This window comes from Macrobrachium nipponense, chromosome 29 (genome assembly GCF_015104395.2).
Source record: "Macrobrachium nipponense isolate FS-2020 chromosome 29, ASM1510439v2, whole genome shotgun sequence".
NCBI lineage: Eukaryota > Metazoa > Arthropoda > Malacostraca > Decapoda > Palaemonidae > Macrobrachium > Macrobrachium nipponense.
In genome coordinates, this window is record NC_061092.1 from 48211401 (window position 1) to 48236976 (window position 25576).

Below are 25576 nucleotides of genomic sequence, written 5' to 3' on the forward strand. Positions count from 1 at the left end.
TCTCTCTCTCTCTCTCTCCAAAAAAAAAAAAATATATATATATATATATATATATATATATAATATATATATATATAATATATATATATTGCACCTATGTGACCCTGTCATCAGGTGATTGATGTAGGGTGCAGCTAGAATGTAGATAAACTAGAAGTTTATTGTTAATTTGATACGAGTGTTTTTTTTTTTTTTTCAGAACTCTCTCTCTTCTCTCTCTCTCTCTCTCTCTCTCTCTCTTCTCTCTCTCTCTCTCTCAAAAATAAATAAATAAATAAATCATTGTACCTATGTGACCCTGTAATCAGGTGATTGATGTAGGGTGCAGCTAGAATGTAGATAAACTAGACGTTTATTGTTGCTCCGTCAAAGTTTATATTAACATGAAAGGAAAGGGCCTGAGGTGTGGTAGTTACCCCGCTAGGTCGAAACCACCCGTAGGAGCTATTTCTCTGTCATAAACTGACCATCCTTTTTTCTTTTGGTCGGAGTCATAAACCGTCGTTATCACTTTCAAATTCCCCCCACCCCCCCCCCCCCCCCCCTTCCCCCCCAACCACACATCACACACGCACACATACGTGCTTTCACATTTCTTACTTATTAAAGGTCTTGGTGATTTTCCCTTGCTCTTAGACGGCAATTTCCTTCGGACAGTCAATGTACTTACTACCTTATGGAAACAGCCTTTTGTCTTAATCAGCTTTAAGGATGTTTCCGTAATCTGGAAAAAACGATTGTTCGCTTTGTACCGGTTGGTTGTTTTCCAGAGAGAGAGAGAGAGAGAGAGAGCTGTTTCTTCGTTCTCCTATACATAGACGACACGGACCTAAGGCAGACGGAAAGGGTACATCGAGGGGCCCCGGCTTTAGGTTCGCTGAGGAGAAAAATGTGTGGAGGAGGGGCGGCGGGCAGCAGTCGGGCGCTAGAGAAGATCGTCCGTAGACTCGATGTAGATTCCTAGTTGTAGCTATAGGTGATTCCGGGAAACTCGTGCTGCGTGGCGTCATCGTTTGTCAAGTTGTGGAATTCATATTTGCTCAGAAACCTGTGCATTGCTATGGACTTGTGATAGATTTGAAAACACTTATTGCCGGTTGTCGTTGGTGATTGCTTTTGGGTACACATTTCCTTTTCCACCGGCTGGACCCAGTAAGTATGTACTGCAGTGGCTTCATTTTAGGGCAGTCGATGGCCCTTGAGAATGCAGTTGCCAAATCTTTTGCGAAAGCCACTCCGTGCAGTGGGAAGGAAACCTTTATGATTAGAGCACTCATAAATTCCATAAGCAGTTTTATTTATTAATTTATTTAGATATTAATTTTCTCTTTTGAATTTAGAGGTTTGTATACAATAAAAGTATGGTAGAGCAGGTATTACGTTGACTTGCAGTTGAATGAGTTGGAATCCTCTGAAGTCATTATTTGTGGTAAGTCGCCAAGAAATTGTGGCGAGACGATAAATGTTAAATCTGATCAGTTCGATCGATTTCTGGCACTTCCTACCTTGACATTGCATAAGCAACATTTGTAATAGTCTGAGGTCATTTCTGTATTTCATTCCCTAAGGAACATTGTAGGTGTGTCGAGTAATAATCCTGATTCTTCATTGTATGAAGGTTCCACAAACTCCTTTTTGTTTCTGAGGACGTGAGTGGCGGTCAAATGACATTTTTGTTACTTTATCCGAAGGTCATTCCGGTTTTTGTTATACGGAAGGCATTTTATATTTTGGTTTTTAGAGGGAATTAGTAGCATATGTCGTTATTTTTAAATAACGTTTCTTAGTTTTTCTGAAATGAGATTTATCTGCGGTCTTGTAAGGGCATTTGTGCCATTCTTCGGAGGATATAAATAATTTTTTCTTCGGAGGGCTTTTCTTTTGTCTAGAAATGCCTTCTGTATTGTCATACATCGGAAGAGGACTTATGTCTTAATTTTGACAGGATTATTCTTTTATCTATTTTGCCAAGGCCCCTAATGGTGTCAATCCTCATTTACTGTCCATGGAAACTGGCGAAAAGGCGCCAGGTAGTTCCCTGCCGCAAGTTGTCACTTTTTTACAAGCTTAATAAATAAAGGGATACTGGGGTACTCAGGTGAACGTCATGACCATCCAACTCTTATTGTTAGATTAGTGTAATAGTATTATTATGATTGACAGCTTCCTTTGCTCTTTCCCACATTTCGGGGAACAAAAAGCAGTCCAACCACAACTACACCTTCGGGGTCTTCATCAGTTGTTTTTAAACTCCTTTTTCATCGAACACCCCACCTCTTGCATGATGTTGTTCTTGTAGTGACTGCAAGACAGATTGTACGTTCACAATGAAAACTCTCTCTCTCTCTCTCTCTCTCTCTCTCTCTCTCTCTCTCTCTCTCTCTCTCGCACAACAAAAGCTTCTTTCTAACAAAGGTGAGACGTAAGAGTAGGAGGGGTTGGTTGTGTTGTGCTTGTCCTGGAGAGCAAGTCGCGTGCCATCTGCTCAAAGCTCTATTGTTTGTGGATGCAGGATCACCTAAGGATACCCCCTTTTACTCATTGCCTTTCCCCTCCTCCCTCCTCTTCCCCTTCTCCCTGCCTCCCATATCTAGCCCTGTCTGGTGTCCCCCAACCCCTCTGCTCTGCTAAACCCTTTATTCTCACTCTGTGAAGGGGTTGGTGTTCTCAAACCTTCTCGCACCCCCCCCCCCTCTCTCTCTCTCTCTCTCTCTCTCTCTCTCTCTCTCTCTCTCTCTGGGCATAATTGAAATGTTTTGTGGATCAAGAAGTGGGTGAGAGGTAGATATTAAGTGTGAGAGCATTGTGAATTATTATGCTCATAATTGAATACATACATATATATATATATATATATAATATATATATATATATATATATATATACACTATACACACTGGCGGTCTGCCTATTTAGATGTTCATTCATAAATATTGAAAGTACTTAAAAGTTGAATTTCTCAATGCCTTTAGTGACTGAAAGTATCCCTGTGAACAGAGTACAAGCCAGTAGAGTTCAGAAAAAATCAAACATAACTGTGATCGATTTACTCCAACATATATCAGCCGAGGTTTAATTGCTTTCAGTATTATTGAATTAGAATCTTTTGTATTTTGAAAATACTGTACTCCCTTTCCATTGACATTACTAGCTGTCCACATGTACAGGCAGTTATTTCAGATAATAGTTAGAATAATTAGGAGCCACTATTGCAATTTATTTCCAAGCTAGAATATGGTGTTCCCTTTATATTAATTTGTGGTCTGATCACCAAACAAGAATAGAGCATCATAGTAAGGTGCACGTGTGGGTCAGTGGTGTGATAATGAAAACGCGGCTCTGTCATCTCTCCCCATCCCTTAGAGTATATGGAATTAGTCGCGTTTTCTGTTTTGTGCCTTTTTAATATGTAGGCCAGTGTTTGGAGCCGTAGCATAGAAAACTGCTACTGCTGCGACACCCAATCATTCGCACGTCCCGATAGTAGAGCTGTTACAAATGTTTTGTTTGTTTCTCTTTTGCTTTCGCAGCCAGCTCGATTCCTCCTCCTCCATAACCTCTTGTTCTACCACCACCTCCTCCCTCGGGGTTGATGATGTTAACCGACCTAAGCAACTGCCGATACCCGCCCTCAACAAGTTAGTTTTTTGCCATGTTTTTCTGTCTAATTAGAGAATATACATACATATATGTTATATATATATTGTATACATATATATATTATGTATGTATGTATGTATGTATGTATGTATGTGTGTATGTATATATAGCTTGTGTGTTGTACTTACTATGTACGTATACTTAGATTTTATATTTAGAAAGACTGATAGTATTTTTTCTTCTCTTACATGGTGTCTCCATTGTTATTGTTTTCTCCTGTAGGACCCACTCGCACGCTTTTCCGTGGATATTAGTAGTTTTCTGTTTTTAGTTTCTACTGCACATGTGTCTTCCAGATCACCTTTATGTGTTAATTCTGTGTACATAATGGAGTTGTAAGCTCTCCTGTACTCCTTTTCCAGCAGTTCCTTCATTAATTCTCTCATCAGTAACGGTGAACATTTTTAAAATATTCAGCTGCAAATCCTAGAAAGCCTCATTGCACACATTGTTGCCGAATGTGTCTCACTCAATAACCAATGGTGTCATAGTGATGCGAATGGCGCTTCGTTTCTACAACAGCCATTGTAAAATACATGAAATGACAAAGCACTCGATATCAAACCACATTCATTAAGAGTTGTTATTGGCTCGGCACTTTAACATTCTCTCTCTCTCTCTCTCTCTCTCTCGTGGTTCATGATGTATTCTCTCCGAAATCTTTTATAATTAGTGGTTAGGCGTAAGCCAAAAGGTAAAAGAAATAATGAGATTCCAGGAAGGTCGACCTCTCTCTCTCTCTCTCTCTCTCTCACCGCCAGCTCATGCAACATTCCTGTGCTTCCGGTGTAACTGGTCCTGTTCTTCCTACCAGTACCTCCCTCCTCCCCCTCCTCCCATCCTTCTATCACCTTTTGCCCGTCCACCTCCCACAGACAATTTCTTCTTGCGATTGCCGTCTCTCTCTCTCTCTCTCTCTCCTCTCTCTCTCTCTCTCTCTCTCTCATAATTTGTTTCAGTCAACAGTTCTTATCCTTGATTATCTGTCATGCAATACACCAATAATAAGCATAAAGCATAAATATATATAGTCCAACCGGCGACCAGTCGACCCAAGTGTATGTGTTGCTTGAACTTCGGTCAAGCTCAGGCAGTGGGGATGAACTTAAAAGAACCGGGAACTTGTACTCTGTGACGCCACCTCTCTCTCTCTCTCTCTCTCTCTCTCTCTCTCTCTCTCTCTATATATAATATATATATAATATATATATAATATATATAGTATATGTATATATATGTTTGTATGCATATACATATATTTTTTTTTTTATACATATAATATATATATATAGATAGATAGATATGATGATAGATAGATAGATAGCTTACTGTGCAGTGGTTATGTGTGAATGCATTATGCAAGTTTACTGTTAATTACAAAGTTAATTTATAGTTTAGACCTAACAACTTTCCACTTAGAAAAGAGGCAGTGAAGCTATTTTTTTGCGATGTCTCGTCAACCTTATCTTCTTTTTTCAAGAGTTCTTTAATGAAAGATGCTTGACCAGCTCTCTCTCTCTCTCTCTCTCTCTCTCTCTTTTTTACATAAATAATGGCAGGTCCGCTTATACTTGAAGAAAGTCAGGGCCAAATTTTATGGATTGCATATCCAAGCTTTTAAGGAGAGTTTTCTAGAGTTATCGGAGCAGGGAAAGGTACGGAGCTTTATGTATATTCACTCTCGGGAACTGTTCCTTTCTGTCTTTTCAAACATACGCACACGCACACACCTTCTCACACACACACATACACACACACACACACACACATATATATTATATATATATATATATATATAATATATATATATATATATATATATATATATATATTAATTTCTATGGACTTTAAACTTTTGCTATAATTTTAAAAGACAAATCGGTAAGTCAACAAGTTAAATAAACTGTGAAATAAAAAGAATAGTATTTTCATTTTCAATTAAGTGTTTCAGAGATTATAGGCAACGTGTTTGCCACATTGGCTTTCTCATTAGTGAACTTTCAGTTCGCTGTAAATTATATCGTTTCACCGGAAAAAGGTTAGGAATTTCCAGGCAGTTTTTTTGTAAATCTTGCAAGGTACCGGAAACTGTTAGTGGTTTGTAAAGTTGGCCTTAATTCATTTTTTCCAATATCTTTTGCTTAATTTTGAAAATGGGTTCTTTAATAGTTTTCATTCTATAAAATATCGCTTTTTGTTACAAGGAAATTAATGTTAGTTTTAGGTTTGAGTGCAACCAAATTCATTTTGCCAGTGATGAAAACATTAACATTCATAAGATTTGTACTTTTATATGAAACAAGTATAGCTGAAATCCATTTTATAGTTGTGGCTTTTCCTCTGGGTTCTCGCCGTAGGTGACTGACTCTCAGGTAGAAATTGCGGGTGGCGATTGTATGGCAGGTAGTTTCGGAGTTGTGGGAGGCTGGAAGGTAGGGTTTTTTGTAAGGGGTAGGAGTGGGTACGGGTGGTGAAGTCACTAAAAGGGTTGGTTGAGTTTGAGAAGGAGAATGAGAGAGAAAGAGGGACAGGCACAGGTAACAAGAAAAATACCAACAGCTGTGTATGTTTGGTTTGGAGTCCGCACCATCGGAATGGCAGTGGTGGGATGGTTACAGGAGAAACAGGTACGATGCACATACTATATAACTATGGACTATATATAATATATATATATATATATATATAATATATATATAATATATATATATATATTATATATATAATGTGTGTGTGTGTGCACGCGCGCTCTCTCTCACCAGAAAGTTTAAGAATATTCGAACTTAGTATTTGTTTACCTAAGTAGTTGCATATTCATTACTCAGGGATAAAATGGTTCTCAAGTTATTATTAGATTAAGTCAGTTGAGCCCTTATGTTCCAAGGTAATTAAAGGACAGAATGACTGTAGATGCCCCAGTCCTTACTCGGGAAAAAAACCCCGGTGGTTGGCCTTCAAGGCTTCGAGTGTTGAGTTGTACCCAAGGGGAGACTCGTTCCACTGCCTCACCTGGGGATCAATACGCTCTCTCTCCTCACACAACCGCTCCTCCTCCTTTTCTCCCACAGTCACCGCCACCCAACGGAGCCTTGCTGCCAGGCACACGATACGATCTCCAACATATGTTGTTTCTGTTATTTTGCAAAGCCACAACTTACAAGTACTGTCCTCATAGTATGTTATATCGTTATTGCCCACACCATTCGGTAATACGCAAGTGATATATAGTGAAATCTCCATGGGAAGCTGCAAGTTAATAAACGATATTAGGGGGGTGGGTAGGGGGAGCCATGGTTGCGGTGGTGGAGGACGACGACTCGGCAGCAGCACCGTCAGCCAACAGAACAGACATTTCAGTGTGGCTGGCGGAAGGATCGGCAAAGGAGAGGATAGGAGTGTGTTGGGGGTTTGTGCGGACCACGGGGACGGGACAAGGACCCTAGAACTCCTTTTTGCACGTGCCATCCCACGTGCTTCTAACTGCCAAACTTAGAAGTGCTTAGCTCGCCCTCGTGTGTCCTCAAGGGCCAGTACAGAACGCAAACGAAGTGTGCGAAAGGACCAGGGAAATCGGAAGCCCCTGGAGAGGCTGAGGCTGTAAACGGAGTTGAGTGACCGACCAACCGTGTGTGGCGTGAGTGTGTGCGCCCTCTCACTCTCTCTCTCTCTCGGGCCCGTTATAGGACAAAGACCGAATGAATATATAACAACGTTACTTAACTTGAACCTGCCAATCTTTAATACTGCCATTAGACTGCCGTTTCATCTCTCGAGACGTTTCCCTTTTTCCTCGAGCCGGGCTTCTCTCTGTCTCTGCCTGTCGCTCTCTCTTCAGTATGACTAGTTGTATCACTGCCCGCATATGATCTCTCGTAATGATTAAAAAAGTGCTCAAGTGAAGATTATTTATACTTTAGTTTATAGTGTCATGTGAAGGAAAAATATTTATTTCGTTGCTACTTCACTGCCAGTGTATGTGCGCGTATGAGTGTAGATGTTTTTACGAAGTCATTCAGGGATATACTGCCATCAGATTTTGTGTGTTCATGTTCTTCAAGATAGTCTCCGCCAGCCAAAAACACTCCGATATTCTTTCGTCACTTGTTAATATTTAGTAAGTATTCCCGTTCTTGTTGTTTTAATATTTCGTTTTGCTTGTAGTTTAGTGTAAGGGAATGAGTGTTCTATTTCCGTGTCAAAATGTGACAATTAAGGACAGAATTTGGTGGTGTACGTGATCAAAAAGCGACGACGCCGTCGTAGTGGGGACCCGGCCTGCCTGCTAGCCTTCGCTCTCTCTGGTGGTTGGTCGGTCGTTCCCCGACTCTCTCTCTCTCTCTCTCTCTCTCTCTCTCTCTCTCTCTCTCTCTCTCTCTCTCGGAAAGATTTGTGGCAACGCTGCCTTCCCCATTCTCGCACCTCTTGCTATTTATTTATTTAGAGGTTCTTTATTTTTTACATATATATTTTGATGAGCGAATTTTTGAAATTGCCGAACTTGCCCTTATCCCGATGTGATGTTGAACAGAAAATATGCATGTTTGGAGATAGCATGATGTAGGCCTAGCATAAGCAAGTTGTTGGCGTGCATGTAAGCCCATAGCACAATATGGCAACGGCGCCTTCCCCGTCCAGAAGATAAAATTCTCGTGAAAACTGCGGACAACTTTAATTTTTTTTTTCTCCCTCCCTCGCTCGACGAATGCTTCATAATTTGCTTTGTTGATATTCTTGGCAAGTCTTCTTGTGCTGATGAATTTACTAGGTACACTGTGTTTGGTTATTTTCATGGGTGAGTGAACGGTTTCGCGTGTTGTATAACCTAACGAGGTACGCTTCTTGGCAGAGATATATTTAGGTCTATACCTAAATTTAAAGCTGAATACAACTTGGTAATATCAGTGGTGACTAAGGCATGATAGTTTCCCTTCGGGTATGATCGAGAGAAGTACTAGTAATTAAGAGCGTGAATGGTTAGGTATACTATTTGTCAAGATCGAAACCTTGATGGGTTTGTAGGGGCTTTTCAGGGAGGGTAAGGTTGTAGGGTCGGGTCTAACTCTAACGGCCGTTTTGAGTTCCCCTTCTCATAGCTTTACTTACTGCCATTAGGCCTATACCGTTTCGACCCTTATATGCCCTCCGGACTTTTTTTTCGTATTACGAAAATTCCCGCTCTCAAACCTTTTCACGTGCTTTAGCCGGAGTGGGGTTTAAGTCATCTTTCCTCAAAACACCTCAAAAGCCACGTCGTTTCTGATTGTGATTAGATAAGACAGATAGGTATGTTGCACTGATGAAATTTGCTTCTTGTGACTTGCTAAATGAATCTGTGCAGTAAATTGTTGACCCACCTTTCTCAAAAGCATAAGGACTCGGTGACTAATAGTACAGGAAATGTTGTTTCATGAAATGTTTTAGTATTAGTAAGACGTTGTGATGTGAGATTTTGTTTGGTCGGACTTATATTAAAAATAGTTATTTTCCAAGGACTGAAGTATTACGTTGTGGTGTTTTCTAATGCCTTTGAAGAGGAATTATGCTTTAAAGGAAAAAAATAGGATATTAGTTATATCTTAGCTAGGGAGGAACAGGCTAAATCACTCAGTGGTTCTCGATTGGAAAGAGGAGGTAAACATGTTCAAGCACAGTCACGTTACTATTTGGACATGACTTTTCCTTTGTCTTGCCAGTAGTTAAGTATTGACTAATTCTAATTGATAATATGTGAAGGTAGTTAAATCTATTTATATACGTAGTAGAATCAAGGCTGACAGAAGAAATTTACGTTGATCATTTTGTGCACTTGGCGTCATTAAATTTTGTTGGAAAAAAGTTTTGATAAGTAAATATCCTAAGTATGTACTATGATTCATGTGTCATGTATTAACTTTACTTTTAAAGGATTGCAAGGTATGTGTGTCTATATATATATATATATATATATATATATATATATATATATATATATATTATATATATAAAGTGTTGTGGCAGATACTGATCTTTGTTACAAAAGTGCGAACACTGAAGAACAGGTGCTGGGCAGTGCTCATCACCAGACGGCCAGTCAGTCAGGAATTGCATGGTGGCCTTGAGAGATGAGATGGAGAACGCTCGCAGACGCATTTATAAGGGAACATCCTCGCCTGCCATATGTTTCATGTGTTTCTTGCTGTTGCTCCATTTTCAATGAAATATTTGTATTAAGCGCATGCATCCCGTGTGTGTTTCCTACTGATGCGTTTTGTGTCCGTATTGCATGTATTCAAGCATATACTCATATAACATTAGTATCCGTATATATTTAACTTTAGTATATATATTTAACTTTATTCCCCAACAAATTATTGTAAAATGAGTTGGGCTTGGTAATCAAACCATGTTTTCCCCATATTTTCTCCTGACTACGCAGAAGTATTCCTCATATTCTGAACATTTGCATGATGAAGAAATTAGAGGAAATTATTTGGCTTCATCCAGTCTCGTGAGCCATTTGTAATTGTCGTCATCTGGCGAATCAAGATAATATGTTACATGAAATTATATAAACGTTTCGACACTCATCTGTGTACTTTATGTAAAAATAGTTTGATTTTTAAAACCATTTTTATTGCTAATACAAAACCTGGTAAAAATTGCTTGCAAGCGTCTACGCAGACACTGCAAACACACCCACCTAATACTATGTGATATAATATATAGTCTGATAGATCCGACTGCAGTTGATGGAAAGAACCACGTTATTAATATCTTATACAGCATGCACATAACCAGCTGAATGACGTTGCCAAAGGTTTTCTTGATCATTGATAAAAAAATTCTGTGATTTTGTTTTTGGCCCCTAATTTAATGTTTGTCAGCTTCCAAGACCCAACAGGGAATCATCATCAATGGTATTAAACTTATCCTCAGGATCGACAATCTTAAAAGTCCCTTCATTCCGGTGTGTTTTTGTGCAGTTGATGAGAGATTTTATATATTAATCTGAAGTGAATTTGCAATCAAGAATTACTCCTAGAATTTTAAATGAGTTCAGTTTACGTAGTGTGCTGTTAATGATACCCGTGGAGGATTGTAACCTACATGTCCTGTTGACTTCATCCCTCAAAATCAGCACCATGCACTAATTATAGTTGAGTTAATGATTAGCGATTATAGTGCAGGGAGAGTTACATCGGTCTGCACAAGAAAAGCAAGTTTTCATTGTCAATATATGACATGAAAAGTAATAGGCCAAGAAAGCTACCCTAGAGAACACCTTTGGTTACATTGCTGTAGTTACTAAACAATAGGAATGTAGGACGTATTAGTAACCTACACAGAGTTTTTTTTTTTTTTTTTTTATTAAGTTTTGTGTTGTGCGGAAAGATTTTAGTGGTAGTGATAATTGTCATTGTAATTGTGTAGTTGTGTTTTTGTTTTTGCTTTAATCTTGCCATACTGGGTGGTGCTAATTTCCTTTGGTCTTTACACACGCTTGTAATGGTTTCACAAACTTTGTTGTATGGTATGTTTTAATCGGTTATTTTTGTGCAAACTTTGACGGTAGGTTGAATTATTTGAGCAATGAAACGCAGATAAGAGTATGTTCATTTGTTTCCCTTTGTATTTGTTTTGTTGCTTAATCGGCTATGGCATGAGTCTAGGATTCTCTCTCTCTCTCGAACCTGTTTCGGAAAAGTGGAAGGGACCTAGGAGCGGGAGGGGAGGCATTTAAATCCAGTTCAGCTGTTAAACTTTTTGTGTTGCATGCACGAGGTGCTTGTTCTCCCTCCCCCTTCCCCGCAGGAAACCAGTGCCCCATCCCCGTTAAATGGCCATTGCTTCCATTGTCAGGATCTTCCCCCTTGCTTGTGATGTTGCCTCTTTTTGGAGCAAGTGACTAGTCAACAGGAACGTTCAGTTGCTTGTAACGTACGGATTAACAAGTAAAACGTTTACTTTCTGTTGTAATGCATTCAAGATAAAAACTTGATTCAGCATTTTCGATTGAACTTGAAAGAATGGTATAGACCAGAAGTCAGTGTTACCAGATATACGCCAAGGGGGATTAGCTTACATAACTTACTTAGGTGCGGGGATTTTCGTTCACCCTACAGAGTTCGTTCAACGCTGTGTTGTGAATCGTCTTTGGAATGCAGTGTAGGAGTCTCGCTCTCTGTCACTCGCCATCGGAAAACATTATGTAAACTCAGCTGTGTTTGCTGGCATTTTTTCTTATGTTCGAATGCTTTTTATTAGATTCGTTGTAGCAGACCTTTTTTCTTTCCATCACCAATGAACTGTTTTGAAATGATGTTGGGCCGTTCCCGCTCAGAACAATAGAGTTCCATGGATGTTCTGTCTCTCGATGAAGCTAACTAGTAGCTGCTACCCTCTGCTTACTTCCCCCTTCTCTTCTCCCCACCGACCGAGTACCGAGCAGCCGCGTCACCCCCCCCCCCCCTCCCTATTCGTGTTCACTTCCCCTCCCTCACTTTAGTACCAGTGAGCTGCCGTTATCCTTCAGTATTCATACTTCACTCACTTTTGTTGCCTTTTAACGGGATGAGGAAATTGCTCCTTTAAATCTGTTTTGTCTCAGCAGAAGGCGTGTTATTGCCTCGATTTCTTCCATTCATAAATGTTTTATCTTTAAGGTTGTGATATTACTCTTAACAAAGGGAAACTGGGTGTAGTCATTGTTGTGGCAATGCGGGGTTGCCCTCTGGTGCGACCTTGTCGACAACTGAGTAGCCTTTGTGGAAGGTTAGGTGGGTAAACTGTAAACAGCGTTTGTAAAGTATTGCTTTTTCTGAGGGTTGTTTGGAAATAGATTATTTGTTTTAGTGTACTCTTAACAGGGTGTAAAGGCTATTTGTTTTAGTGTACTCTTAACAGGGTGTAAAGGCAATAAGTTTTACTATTTAGTGGAGATCAATTCAGCTTATTTGGCACCAACAAATTTAGTTTTAATAAGTTGAAACGCCAAAGGTATGGGTAAGTTTGTGAGGTTAACTCCGTGCTTGATAGTCTGAAATGGATCAGTTTCACTGTTTAGTAGGTTTGATTTTTTGGTGAAAAGGGGGGAGGAAAAAAAAAAAAAAAAAGTAGAAGGGTCATGACTGGAAACTTGGTTCTTGTGTCCACCTTCATGCCAAGACAGCACTACTGACTATTCTAGGGAACAGCCTACTAAAAGGGTGCATGACTGAAAAGATTATTTAGTTTTAAAAAATTAGCTTGAAAGTCACTGTAAAGAATTCTTGTTAAGTTGGTCACGTGGAACCGGCTGAGCTCACCTTTGAACCTAATATATATATATATATATATATAAATATATATATAATATATATATATATATATATATATATATTACACACACGCCACTAGGTGTAATCACTTTTACAACTCTTGTCTGATAAATGGCACAAATTGTGAAGTGATAGCAATAAGCAGACAGGACGTGGCCGTATCCTATCAGCAGATTAATTTTTTTTTTTAAAGTCACATTCCCCTCCCCCCACTACCCCGCATCTGTTGAATATAGAGATATTTGAGTATTCGTTGTGAAAGAAAAGGGATTTGCACCCTGAAGGTAACCTGCGTTGAGTTTTGCAGAGTAGACGTTAATGTTGTTTATGCTAACTATACATTTTTCTTTCTTATGACGGTACTTATGCTATGTTGCTCAAGATGCAGTATGAAAACTATTTTCTATGTTGGTCAAGATACAGTATATATAAACACAATTTTCTAAGTTGGTCAGGATACAGTGTGTGTGTGTGTGTGTGTGTGTATATATATATATATATATGTGTGTGTGTGTGTGTAAAATTTGCTTGTGCGTACACTGTCTTTAAGGTGAAGATTCATTATATATTAAAGAATGAACCATGGCAATTTATTGGGTATTATTCAGCATCAGTAGGGATGAAGTAAGAATTTTGTTATCTCGAACTTTTGTAACTTTTTGGGAATGTAGAGAGATAGAAAGAGAGAGAGAGTAATTTTCAGTTACCTCTTGGTAAAGGAACCTCTCATTGGTCACTTATCTTTGCTGTATCTCCAGTATCCTTTAGACTTGATTCGAGAATGTCTTTACATATAGATGAAAGTACTTTGGGATCCCATTCCATAGTATTAATTTCCGTGCTGCATTCTGGCCCGTGTTACATGCTCGGTGTTGTCTATTATTTTTCAGGTATCCTTGGCTGCAGGTGCTTTGATAAATTTGCAAAACTTTGCCTTATAACGATGTAAACTCCTGTTACAAGGATTATAAAGAGATAGCATACCCCAGTTCGTGTAGACGCCAAAGGATAGGGTTCTACATCACTGGAATTTGTGATGTCCCATGGTTTTTGCTTGGCAAGATCATGGAACACCCATGCAGAATGGTATCTACCTGTAAAATACGATGGTTGTCAAGAACTTTTAAATACCGCAGCCAACTTCCAGTTGGCGCTATGGATGAAAGGACCTTGGGGGGAGGTGATCATCTAGGCTGAAGCTGTGTGATATTAATCAACCTCAGATTTAGCTCAGAGCTTTGATGACTGAATATTTCTGTTTTGGAAATGCGTTGCCGTTTCATGTTCAGTGGCGTGCTGACTTGAAAGCGTAGTGCTTTTTAGACTAAAATTAATTTAAACTATATTTTGGGGCCGTGTTCGTGGACGGCTACATTTGGTTTGGGGGAAGGGTATTGAGGGATAGGCGGTGGCACTAGGGTATCCGGTATGTTGATTGCCACCTGTTGATGTGCGTTGCCAGGAGGGAGAATTGTAGTATATGCTCTCTCTCTCTCTCTCTCTCTCTCTCTCTCTCTCTCTCTCTCTCTCTCTCTCTCTCTGACACACACTTTTTTAAATATTTGTTTTGCTTTTCATTATTGTTAGCTAGGCTTCATGAGTAGACGATTATTTCTTTGCATTTCATGATTTTGGGACACTTTCAAGTCTGGCATATATATATATATATATATTAGTTGGTATGTTTGTTTAATGTAATAACGTTCTAACCAGACGTCGTTCTTGGCATACTCAAAACATTGTCCGGATGTGAACCTCATAGCCGGTGATAGGTTGATCTGGCTCTTGAGAGGCCCCGAATGGCCCCAAATAAGAAAACGAAGAGATGTTTTCAGTAATCGAAGATAGTATGTATCGTCATAGTTTGAAAGACGACCAGCCGGAAGCAGGTGTACAAGGATGTAGTAGTAAGAGTTAGTCGCATTCCATTTTACTTCCTGGAATACCTGTGACACATTGTAATGTTATGGAGTTCACCAGGAATTAGCCGTAGGAGGTACCCGATTGATGTCGAAAAAGGGGGGGGGGGGCGTTGTTGGGATGTTGGTATGGGATTGCATCCCCTTGGTGATGGGGAGAAGTGTTGCAATATGAAAGTTTAAAACGACTCAACGGAACTTAGCCCTACTCCCAAGTGTGAGTGAATCAGTTTCCGGCCACGAAATCTCTTGATTTGTATCACGGCTCTTGCCTTTAACTTACTGCATATCCCTCTCAGATTCCCTTCGCCCTTTGAAGGAGCAGGTAGTCAGTAATTGCCATCCTTCTCAGTAAGTACGTAAGCGACGTTTTAAAGACTAATTGCCTGTTGGCTGTTCAACATTTTCATCAGAGTACCTTTGTACAGTATAATTTTTTTTATAAACTTGAAACTTTATAATAATTTGGAATTATTTTGTAATCAACATACCGTACTGCTGAAATTATTTACTGCAGTAGCTCATTATTCCAGCTAAGGATTTTTGTAAACTAGACTCTTGTGAATGTGAGAAAATGAGGGTGTGATCTGGCCAGTCAGGTCCGCCCCAGTGGCATGTACATAGACAGCCATTAATCAATAATTGTAGTGATTCTTTATGTAGGTACCTTTGGATGTGGGGGGACATTAAAGCTCAGCTTATGATTTATTCATAAACGCTCGACGCTTCAAGCGAAAAGATCGGGACGCTTTTTCATGTGTTAATACACCATTCAAACATTTTCATACATCGTCTTTATTTTCTTCCTTGGTTACACTACCTACTTGTCTGGTGGTTTTATCTTCGCAGTATCCAATGCTCATGGTTTAATTTGTATTTGTAAGTAACTACAGGGAATTATTAAGTGTAAAGGGGGAATGTTTTAAATAGACTCGAAGCATTGTCAGCGTTCGTCAGTTTGACATTTCCTCTAATGTTGAGTTGAGAATACTGAAGGGAAAGATTGAATGTACAAATACCGCCAGTCGACCTCATTACTCAGTAGGAGAGTTTTCTTTTCTTGATTGTGTGCTCGGCACCTACACACATGCCATTGTATTTGGTCAGTTTTAATGGTTGTTACCACGTTGAGTTGAGCTTAACCGATAATCCTCGTGATCAGTTATTTCTGAAAGAACTAATGTCAGTAATAATTATTCTCGCACGTGACTTCTGCTTATTATTAAAGAGTGCTGCACGTCGTGGTGTAAATACCAGATAACCATTTATATGCAGTTTTATGACAGTTTTCAAATAATTTTGACAAAAATTCTGGCATTTTGGGTATCACGGGAGCAATTTAGTTTTCTAACCGTCTGAGAAGTTAACGGAGTACAGTAACTGTCGGCAGTGCTTAAGGAGTTTACTCCTTGATAGCAACATTACTCTGTATTTAGAATTCTTATTAACATTATTCTTTGTTCCCATAGTCACCTACGAGTAATCTTAATTTCAGGTTCAATTTTCTTAATTACCATGAAGTTGATATCGTAACATTGACAAATATTGACTGTAAATTGTCAAATTGTTGACAAGTATTGACTGTAAATTGTCAAATTGTTGACAAATATTGACTGTAAATTGTCAAATTGTTTGGACTTTAGTTTTTGGCGTATTTTTCTTATCTGCTTAAATACGTAGTTATCCAGTGCTGTTCATCACTCGTACCTCCTTAGTCATTGTATGCGTGTGTGTGTGTTGTGTGTTAATAACACAGCCATCGGGACCTGTTTTCTTTGTGAATGTGAAGTCATTTAATGATTGTGGCACAGTGTAAGTATCATAACTTGTATATATATCCAAATTACCAGAACAATGTCTTGCTAGAATATCGGTGCCAGACTCCTGTAGCTGTAAATGAAGTTCAATTCACCATTGGTGTCATCTTGGTTTATAGTCACTGGTGAAGGAGGTTGGGGTTGCATTTTGCCAGTTATTGTTGTCATATTTTTTGAAGTATTTGTTACTAACGTCAGTCTTTTTATCGCCATTCTTTTGTTTACCTTCTCTCGTGTGAACCCTTGAGTTTTGCAACGAGTGGCTTAACCCTCTTAGCTAAGTTACAACGACATCTAAGGAGGTTATTCATTACTGTATATCGGTCTAGAGGAAATGGGTCCGCAGCTTCAACGTCGGTAGGTTGATTCAAGCTGGCAGCGATGCCTACTTACTGTCTTTGTCTTAGAAGTTGTTCACCATTTTGCGTTCGAAATACAGTACCCTCTCCACTCGGTAGATACTCCTTGCAAAAAGGTAAAAAGTTATGGTTATTCTGTTTGAATAGTGACTGTGCCCCGATCAACTATCGACCTTGGAAGTACGTGAATATAAAAGCTCGCATTGCTGACATGTGAATATTGCGGTATTAGATTAGATAAGATTAGTTTTGAGGTTAAATGCTTCGTATCGTATATAACAGACCACACTTTATCCTTTGTGGAAGCGGTTTTTAGGGGACAATAATTATTTTCCATATCTTTCCTGTATTTCTTAGTTTGTTATATTGATTAAAATTTTTTACAGACTCGTGATTTTTAAGCATATGTATGGCTTTTAAGTTGATAAATAATGCTGTAAAGTAATTGACTTACAGCACAGGCAGGTCATGTATTCATAGTAAACAATTTAATGTATAGTGGATGGAATTATCATTACTAATGCACAATACCCTTATTTATTGTTAATCAAGTAATGATTTTTGTGTATGGTACGGATTAGCTTTTCGATTTGATTAAAATGTTTGTACTTAATTGATACATATATACTATTTCTCCATCGGGAAGTGTGTGTGTGTGTGTGTGTGTAGTTGGGGGGATGGATGTTGTTCAAGGAGATCTGAGAGACAAATAATTGACAGATGTGCATGACCGAATCAGGTGAAGGAAAGCTGTCAGAAACGTCGACCCCACTTAGGATTGGGAAAAGCTGCAGAGAAGGATTACATATAGTATAAACCTCGTGTGTGTGTGTGTGCGCAATACTTTTATCTAAAAAGTAGTAGTAATTCAGTACACTTACATTTGCTATATATATTACGAAGGTTCATTGTGTAGCATAAAGACTAAATTTATATAGCAAGATAATGGTGATTGTTGTTAATTTGATATTGTTCACACATTTATATAATAATAATCTTTTATAATCTTATTTATTTGTAGTTTTTCTTTTTATTAACAGTACTGTAAGCAGTACTGACTGCTGGATGCAATATACCCAGTGGGTATTAAACATGAACACAATGATGGATGGTATGAGATTTGTCTGTATAAATGTACCTCAGGAGCTTATGTAATCCATCATTGATTCAACTTGTACTTTTTTGTATTATTTGATTGTGATGTTTTGTATATATAAGAAGAAGCTTTTTAAGATGCATTACAAATTTAAGCTAAACTGCTGCCTGGTAGCAAGCAATAAATTAATAGTACTTCATTTTCAATATATATATATATATATATATATATATATCTATATATAATATATATATATTTTTATATATATATATATATATATATATATATATATATATATATATATATGCACATACACACTTATATAGATTTAGTAAGTTGCCTTTTAGTAATTACCTTGTGTTGTATTTCGTCTGTCTAATAGGTGTATTTCTCTTCCAGGGCTGTGAAGGCATTTCAGCAAGTTTTGTACATTGAACCAGGGTTCAGCCGAGCCAATGAAGTTCATATTCGTTTGGGTTTGATGTTCAAAGTTCAGAGTGATTATGAATCCTCACTGAAACACTTCCAATCAGCACTAATTGATGCAGGGCCTGCATCTTTTTCTAAACTTGAAAGTAAGTTTTTATATACCTATTTTTTGTACAGTTAATTTGGAAAAAACAGTTTGCCTCATGTTTTTAAGTTTGCCTCATGTTTTTATTCAGATTGTTGAGAAAAGCAGGATGACATTAATATTACCTGTTTTTGAGCTGCTAAATGCAGGTTTATTTTTTTTCTGTTGCTTGCTATACAATATTGGAAAAATTGCACAACTGGTATTTTGAAACCTTATTGTAAAATTTTCATTTTATTTAGCCCTACAAGTATAGTATTTAATGTTATGTTAATTTTCCAGGTAGACATATGTATATAGTAGATATATTACAGTAAATTTCCCTTTTTCAGTTCAGTTTCATATTGCTCATCTTTACGAACTTCAAAACAAGCATAAAGCAGCACGGGAAGCCTATGAAAACCTTCTGAAAGAGCAAGATATCCCCAATCACTTGCGAGCTGACATACAACGTCAGTTAGGATGGATGTACCATACTGTTGATAGCCTAGGGGAGAAGTCTAGCCGAGAAATAACAGCAGTTCAGTTGTTACAGAAGTCTATCGAAGCCGATCCCAAGAGTGGCCAAAGTCTTTACTTGCTTGGTCGATGCTATTCTGCCCTTGGGAGAGTTCATGATGCCTTTATTGCTTACAGAAATTCTGTAGACAAGTGTGAGGGCAATGCTGACACATGGTGTTCTATAGGGTAAGTAGCTTCATTTTTTTTAGTAACTATCTTATTTAATGGGTAGAGAGAGACTCCTTTCCCATGAAATGTCTCAAATTGTAGATTTTAAAATGTCTCGATTTTAAAATGTCTCAAATTATCTCAACTTTGTATTCCAAGTTGAATTATCTGATAGGCTAATGTTTACCCAGGCAGTGTAGACTACCAGTAGTACTTGTACGTAGCCATCTCCATGTTGATGTAATATTACTGGTATTTGCTCTAGTATGATCAGCATTATTATTAATATTGTTACTATAAAATCCTTCATAACCAGGACCAGTATTTGAGCATGGTTGCAGGTTGCATAAGAGAAACCCTCCCAAAAGGTATTGATAAGCAATTCATATTTTTCCCAGTCTGATTATTGAATGATAACATTTTAAACCAAAAAAGATAATTCTGCACTCTCCTAGCCAGATATGAATGTGGTTTGTGTGTGTGTGGGGGTGAGCTTACAGCTTAATCCTACACAGTCATTACAAAAGTACAATCGCAATTATAAATTTATACAGTGAAACACATTTAAATCTGGTTTTGAAGTGTAGACTTTTACATAATTTCTTGTACCCACAATTTTTTTCATTTTTCAAATTCAAGCACTTTTAAATAAATTCAGTGTCACAATTAGTTATCTTTCGGAGGTGAAGAGATGGCAACAAGTGTTATAAAATATTTTCTGCTATACCAAAGTTACTTTTCTTTTCTCCTCTGAATACAATAGAATTGTAATTAAAAAGATTTTTCATGTAATTGCTTAATTTTTCCAAGGTTTTTGTTATACTGTAGGTGTATATTTTGATAACATTAATTGCTTATGTGTAAATACATCTGAAATTATGGGAGGGGGGTGTCATGTGGTATCAAATATAGAATTTGTTGTGTATTTCTCCTTTATTTTCTCTTCTGCAGAGTACTGTATCAGCAACAAAACCAACCAATTGATGCTTTACAAGCATATATATGTGCTGTGCAATACGATAAAGGCCACACAGCAGCTTGGACAAACCTTGGTATTTTATATGAGACTTGCAATCAACCTCGTGATGCTCTGGCATGTTATATGAATGCAACACGTGGAAGCAATAAGCCTCTAAATCCAAATCTCGCGCCTAGAATTAAATTTTTACAGCAGCAACTTGCTAATGCTCCCATGCCCAGTGTGACTAACAAGCCTCGGCAGCTGCTGAGCATTGAGGAGGCCTGGAACCTACCTGTAACTACAGACATGTCCAATCGGCAGCAGCAACAGCAGCAGGGCCAGCAAATTTCTGGACAGCAGCGGCAGGTAGGAGCTGCCACTAATAACTTCCAGAAATATGGACAGCAGTTTAATTCGACTGTGTCAGCTGGACCGCCACCACCTTATCCTGCAAATGATGCAAAGCGTTTTAAGACTGACATGCCTGGTGACCAGCAGAGGTCTCACTTCTACCTCAATCAACAGCAGCTGCAAGTCTTGTATTACCAACAACAGAACCAAGGAAACCTGACACCACAACAGCTTCAACAGCTACAAAACTATCGACTCATGCAGCAGCAGCAGCAGCAGCAGCAGCATCAGATGAAGATGCAACAGCAGCAGCAAATACAACATCAGCCACAGCCCCAGCAGCAACCTCAACACCCAGTGCAGGCTCCCCAGCTATCACCTAATTTTGTTCAAGGTAGTCAGATAAATCGGCCTGGAGCCCCAGGAATTCCAAGTTTCAATCAACAGGCCAACAATGGAGTGAATAGGGGCTTTCCCAACCAAAGGTCTCAGACTCCAACTAGTAATTATAACCAAACTAACCAGACATACTCCCAACCTTCTTCAACTGGTGGTTTTGTTAACCAGAATCAGTCCTATACCAATGGTGGCGTGCCAACAACTTCAGCTGGCTATGGTTATAACAATGGTTATAGTAGCAATAATATAAACGATTCTTTACCAAAAGATCTTAGTGGCATTACCCCAGAAACTACTGTAAGTGACCAGGTCCTTCAAGAACTGATCAGTCAAAAAGAATTCACAACATCACTAGCTGAGGATTTGTTGAATCGCTTGGCACAAGGAGAGGATGTAATTGATGAATTAGCGAAAGCAGGGGATGTTGGCCCTGAAGTAGCACTGCCAAACACCCAGTTCTCAACTACAACGGCAACATCTCCCTCAACTACGTCCACAGCTACAACTGTCTCTGCCCCTGCCAGTCTACAGCCAGGGGTTCCGTATATCAAGCAAGAAGTGCCTGACCATAAGTTGCCTAATCGAACTACTTTGACCGATACAAAACCAAACTTAAGTACTGCTAGAATAAACTTTGACAAAGAAATCAAAGTTGAACCAACGTCAGAACCCGTATTTTCTTTGAGCACAACCTCTTCAGAAATTGTCACAGCCTGCAAAGGACAGGGATTTAGTGCACGGAATACTAGTATGATCTCAGATAAACAAATCCCACCTTTTCCGCCAGATCCACCAAAAATTAAGCTTACTAAAGAGCAACTTTTGCCTAATACACCCTCTGTGCTACTAGATAATAAAAAGCTAGCTTTCTCACCACAGCTCCAAGAATTTTGTCTGCAACATCCTATAGCTGTAGTACGTGGTCTAGCTTCAGCACTGAAGTTAGATTTAGGGTTGTTTTCTACAAAAACTTTAGTTGAAGCCAACCCAGAGCAACCTGTGGAGGTCCGCACTCAGATGAAACAGGACGCAGATGAAAATATTGATCCCCAGACAGAAGTCAAGATCTGGAATTGTGTGAGTCATCGTTCCCACACGACCATTGCGAGATATGCACAGTATCAGGCTTCAAGTTTCCAAGAAAGTCTAAAGGAAGAGCAAGACCGTATAGCAGCTGGGCAACCGAAAACAGATGATAGCAAAAAGAAAAAGCCTTATAAAATGATAAAATTCGGAACTAATGTGGATTTATCAGATGAAAAGAAGTGGCGTGCACAATTAACTGAACTCACAAAGCTTCCAGCATTTGCCAGAGTTGTTTCTGCTGGGAATATGTTATCTCATGTGGGTCATTCCATCCTTGGCATGAACACTGTGCAGCTATATATGAAGGTGAGAATATTTGCTATGGAATGATTTTTTGTCCAACATGTAAGGTCATAATATTTTATAAGAGTTACATTGTCATAGTATCTGATGTTTATTTAAAGGTTCAGAGGTATTGTAATTGCGTATGTTTTATCATATATTCAGTCATGATGTTACATAGGTTTAGCAATATATAAGTACTTAGTTTTGAAAATACACCATGTAAGATGACATGTAATGGAGTAAAAATTTCTTATGTTGCAGGTTCCTGGCTCAAGAACACCTGGTCATCAAGAAAATAACAATTTCTGCTCCATTAACATTAACATAGGACCTGGCGATTGTGAATGGTTTGGTGTTCCTGATGCTTACTGGGGAGTAATTGCAAATCTTTGTGAGAAGTAAGTTCCATTTAGTACCACAGTCCAATTATTCGGCTTATGCAACACTGACTTGAGAACAGAGCTATTAGTCTGGTTATCCTACTACGTAGAGAACTCAGGATCCTTTGTTTGCTTTTCCAAACAAATGTAAGTTATATCTTGACTCACTATTGGTAGGTCTACTCGGAGCATCATATCTTTCCATTTTGTAATTGTTTCAATGGATTATTAGTGATAATTATTTTTCTTTACCTACATTTGCGTAACATCCCAGGGAGTAAGAGGTGGCAGTAGTGAATTTTTTTTCATATATAGGATTATGAACTAATCTAGTTTTGTTAGTGATAGAGAAAAATATTTTATTCAGTGCATACTTGGTATCGTTGACAGTGCAGTAATTTGAAAGATATTCCACCGAAACAAGACTAAAGGATCTATTATCATTATAGTTCTCAGTTGAATAAGCTGTTTTAGTTACCTTGAAATAGATTGTTAATTTCAGTTAAACTTTATATTCATGTTTTTTGATAATGGGAGACATATGTACATACTTGTCAGGTAAAAGTACCTTTAGTTTGGTTGTTATTATTATAAAGGATTAGTTTATCCAGACCTCTGAGCCTAACAACGGCTCTGCTCGGCCTGACCTTTAGTGTTGACGGTTACAATTGTGGAATACATTAAAGTTTAGTAAACATTTGAATTACTTTGATTTTCACCATGAAAATGGTAGGAAGGTATGTTTGTGTCTAATTTATAAATTCATAGTGTATATGTTATTATGATTTGTTTCTGAGCATAGTAGTGTTAATTTTGAAATAAAAAAAAGATTGCATTAATTAAAGACCTTTTGAGCCTTTGTTGTTGCTAGTTATACTAATGTTTTGCATGCAGTGTGAAACAAACTACTGCATTGGTTTAATAATTGTTTTTAGAATATTTGCTAGCTTTAACTATAGGAATGGATGCAGATTTAGTGATATATTAAAAGTAATAATGGTAACTATAGGAATGGATGCAGATTTAGTGATATATTAAAAGTAATAATGGTTGCTTTATTGTAATATAATTCAACTGCAACTTTCAGGAATGGAACAAATTACTTGCATGGTTCATGGTGGCCAGACTTGCAAGAACTATATGATGAAAATGTTCCTGTTTATCGGTTCCATCAGAAGCCTGGAGATATGGTGTGGGTTAATTCAGGTAGGTTAAATGTTTAAAATGGTCAAAGTTTGAGAGTTGAAAGAATATAAATTTTGGAAGTAAATCATTATTCTTGTTCAACTTGTACTAGTCTTAACACAGTAGTCAGTGCAGAAAGCAAAATTTTCAAATTCTAGTAATGCAAATTAGCTTCAAAATTATTTTTATACAAAAAATCATGTATATCCAGTTGGCACTATTACAATGACTGCCATACTGTAGAAAAATAAGCTACTTTGTTTAATCATTGGTTAGAGAGTTGTATAATCATTGCACTAGAGGTAATTTCTGTTGTTTTGACTTCTTTACAGGTTGTGTCCATTGGGTACAAGCTGTAGGTTGGTGCAATAATATAGCTTGGAATGTAGGGCCTTTGACAGCTAGACAGTACTCGTTGGGTTTGGAGCGATATGAGTGGAACAAGTTTCAGCAGTATAAATCAATTGTACCTTTAGTCCATTTAACCTGGAACCTTGCAAGAAATATTAAGGTTTCAGATCCAAAGCTCTTTGAGGCAATCAAGTAAGTGGAATAAGTAGTTGCTTATCTTATATTTCAGTATTCTATATCAGACTTTAATAGTACAATAATGAATATTTTTTATTCAAGTGGTTTTTTGGTATGTGATTTGTTAAGTTTGTGTAGGCATTGTTTCATGGATTAGAATGTGGATTGCATTACAAATTTGTATCTGAAAGTTAAATTGAATTCAGAATTTTATTCCAAAACTGTGCATTGTTTGTGAAAAGATAAGACAATTGCATGAAGTATTTTATATTTACTTTGCATCACATTCTGGTTCTTCATTTGTAGTACAGATCATTTTTAGTTGATTAGATTTATCATAGTATAAAATGTGCCATAATCAGCATCTTCACAACATATACAGGTATCTCTTAATAGGTTTCAACATTAAAACCAACTGCTATAATTCATGGGATGAATAATCAGTTTTAATCTAGTACTTTGTTTTAATGTAGTGCTTTAGAGAGTTCCTGGAAATTTTAGTTGGTTGAAATAATGCAGATCCAAAATTTGGACCTTGATAATTTGGCAAGTGATTTGTAATTTTTTTTTTCAGGGGCTGCCTTATTCGATCACTTCGTCAAGTATGTCTGTCTTTAGATTTTGTGAAGTTGTGTGGATTAGAGACTAAGTTCCATGGCAGAACACGTAACGAAGCATCACATTACTGTGGAATCTGTGAGATTGAGGTAAGTTTTGTATAGCAGAAGTTTACTGTTATCATAGCTGATAATGTTCTTCTGAAGAGGATGTTTGATGTCAGAAAATGTTGAAAAAACTTTGTATGTGCCCCTTCACATCCAACATAAAATGCCATTGTTGCCACAGGTAATGGCTAAATTATTAAGTGCTATGTAGTCTCAAATAAGGGTTAAATTTATGGAAGAAGGGTTGGAGGAGGGATTTTACACGATTCAAAAGTAAAAAAATAAAAATCTAAAAATGAGGTGCCAGCTCTCATTAATTGATAATTTTATGTTGATGCACTGTGCA

The 25576-nt window shown here is 37.9% G+C and overlaps 1 protein-coding gene across 2 annotated transcripts in view; it reads left to right on the forward strand.

Moving 5' to 3' along the window:
• The window catches only part of LOC135206270 (histone demethylase UTY-like), a 265727-nt gene that overhangs the window by 228397 nt on the left and 11754 nt on the right, over positions 1-25576 (forward strand). Inside the window, exons 4-11 of one of the 2 annotated variants that reach the window (XM_064237687.1) lie at positions 3531-3638; positions 18547-18722; positions 19054-19408; positions 20342-22493; positions 22734-22870; positions 23940-24058; positions 24370-24580; positions 25140-25272. In XM_064237687.1, coding sequence (XP_064093757.1) covers positions 3531-3638; positions 18547-18722; positions 19054-19408; positions 20342-22493; positions 22734-22870; positions 23940-24058; positions 24370-24580; positions 25140-25272 — 3391 coding nt within the window. The remainder of the gene's footprint in view (positions 1-3530; positions 3639-18546; positions 18723-19053; positions 19409-20341; positions 22494-22733; positions 22871-23939; positions 24059-24369; positions 24581-25139; positions 25273-25576) is intronic. The other variant, XM_064237688.1, reaches the window with a different exon arrangement.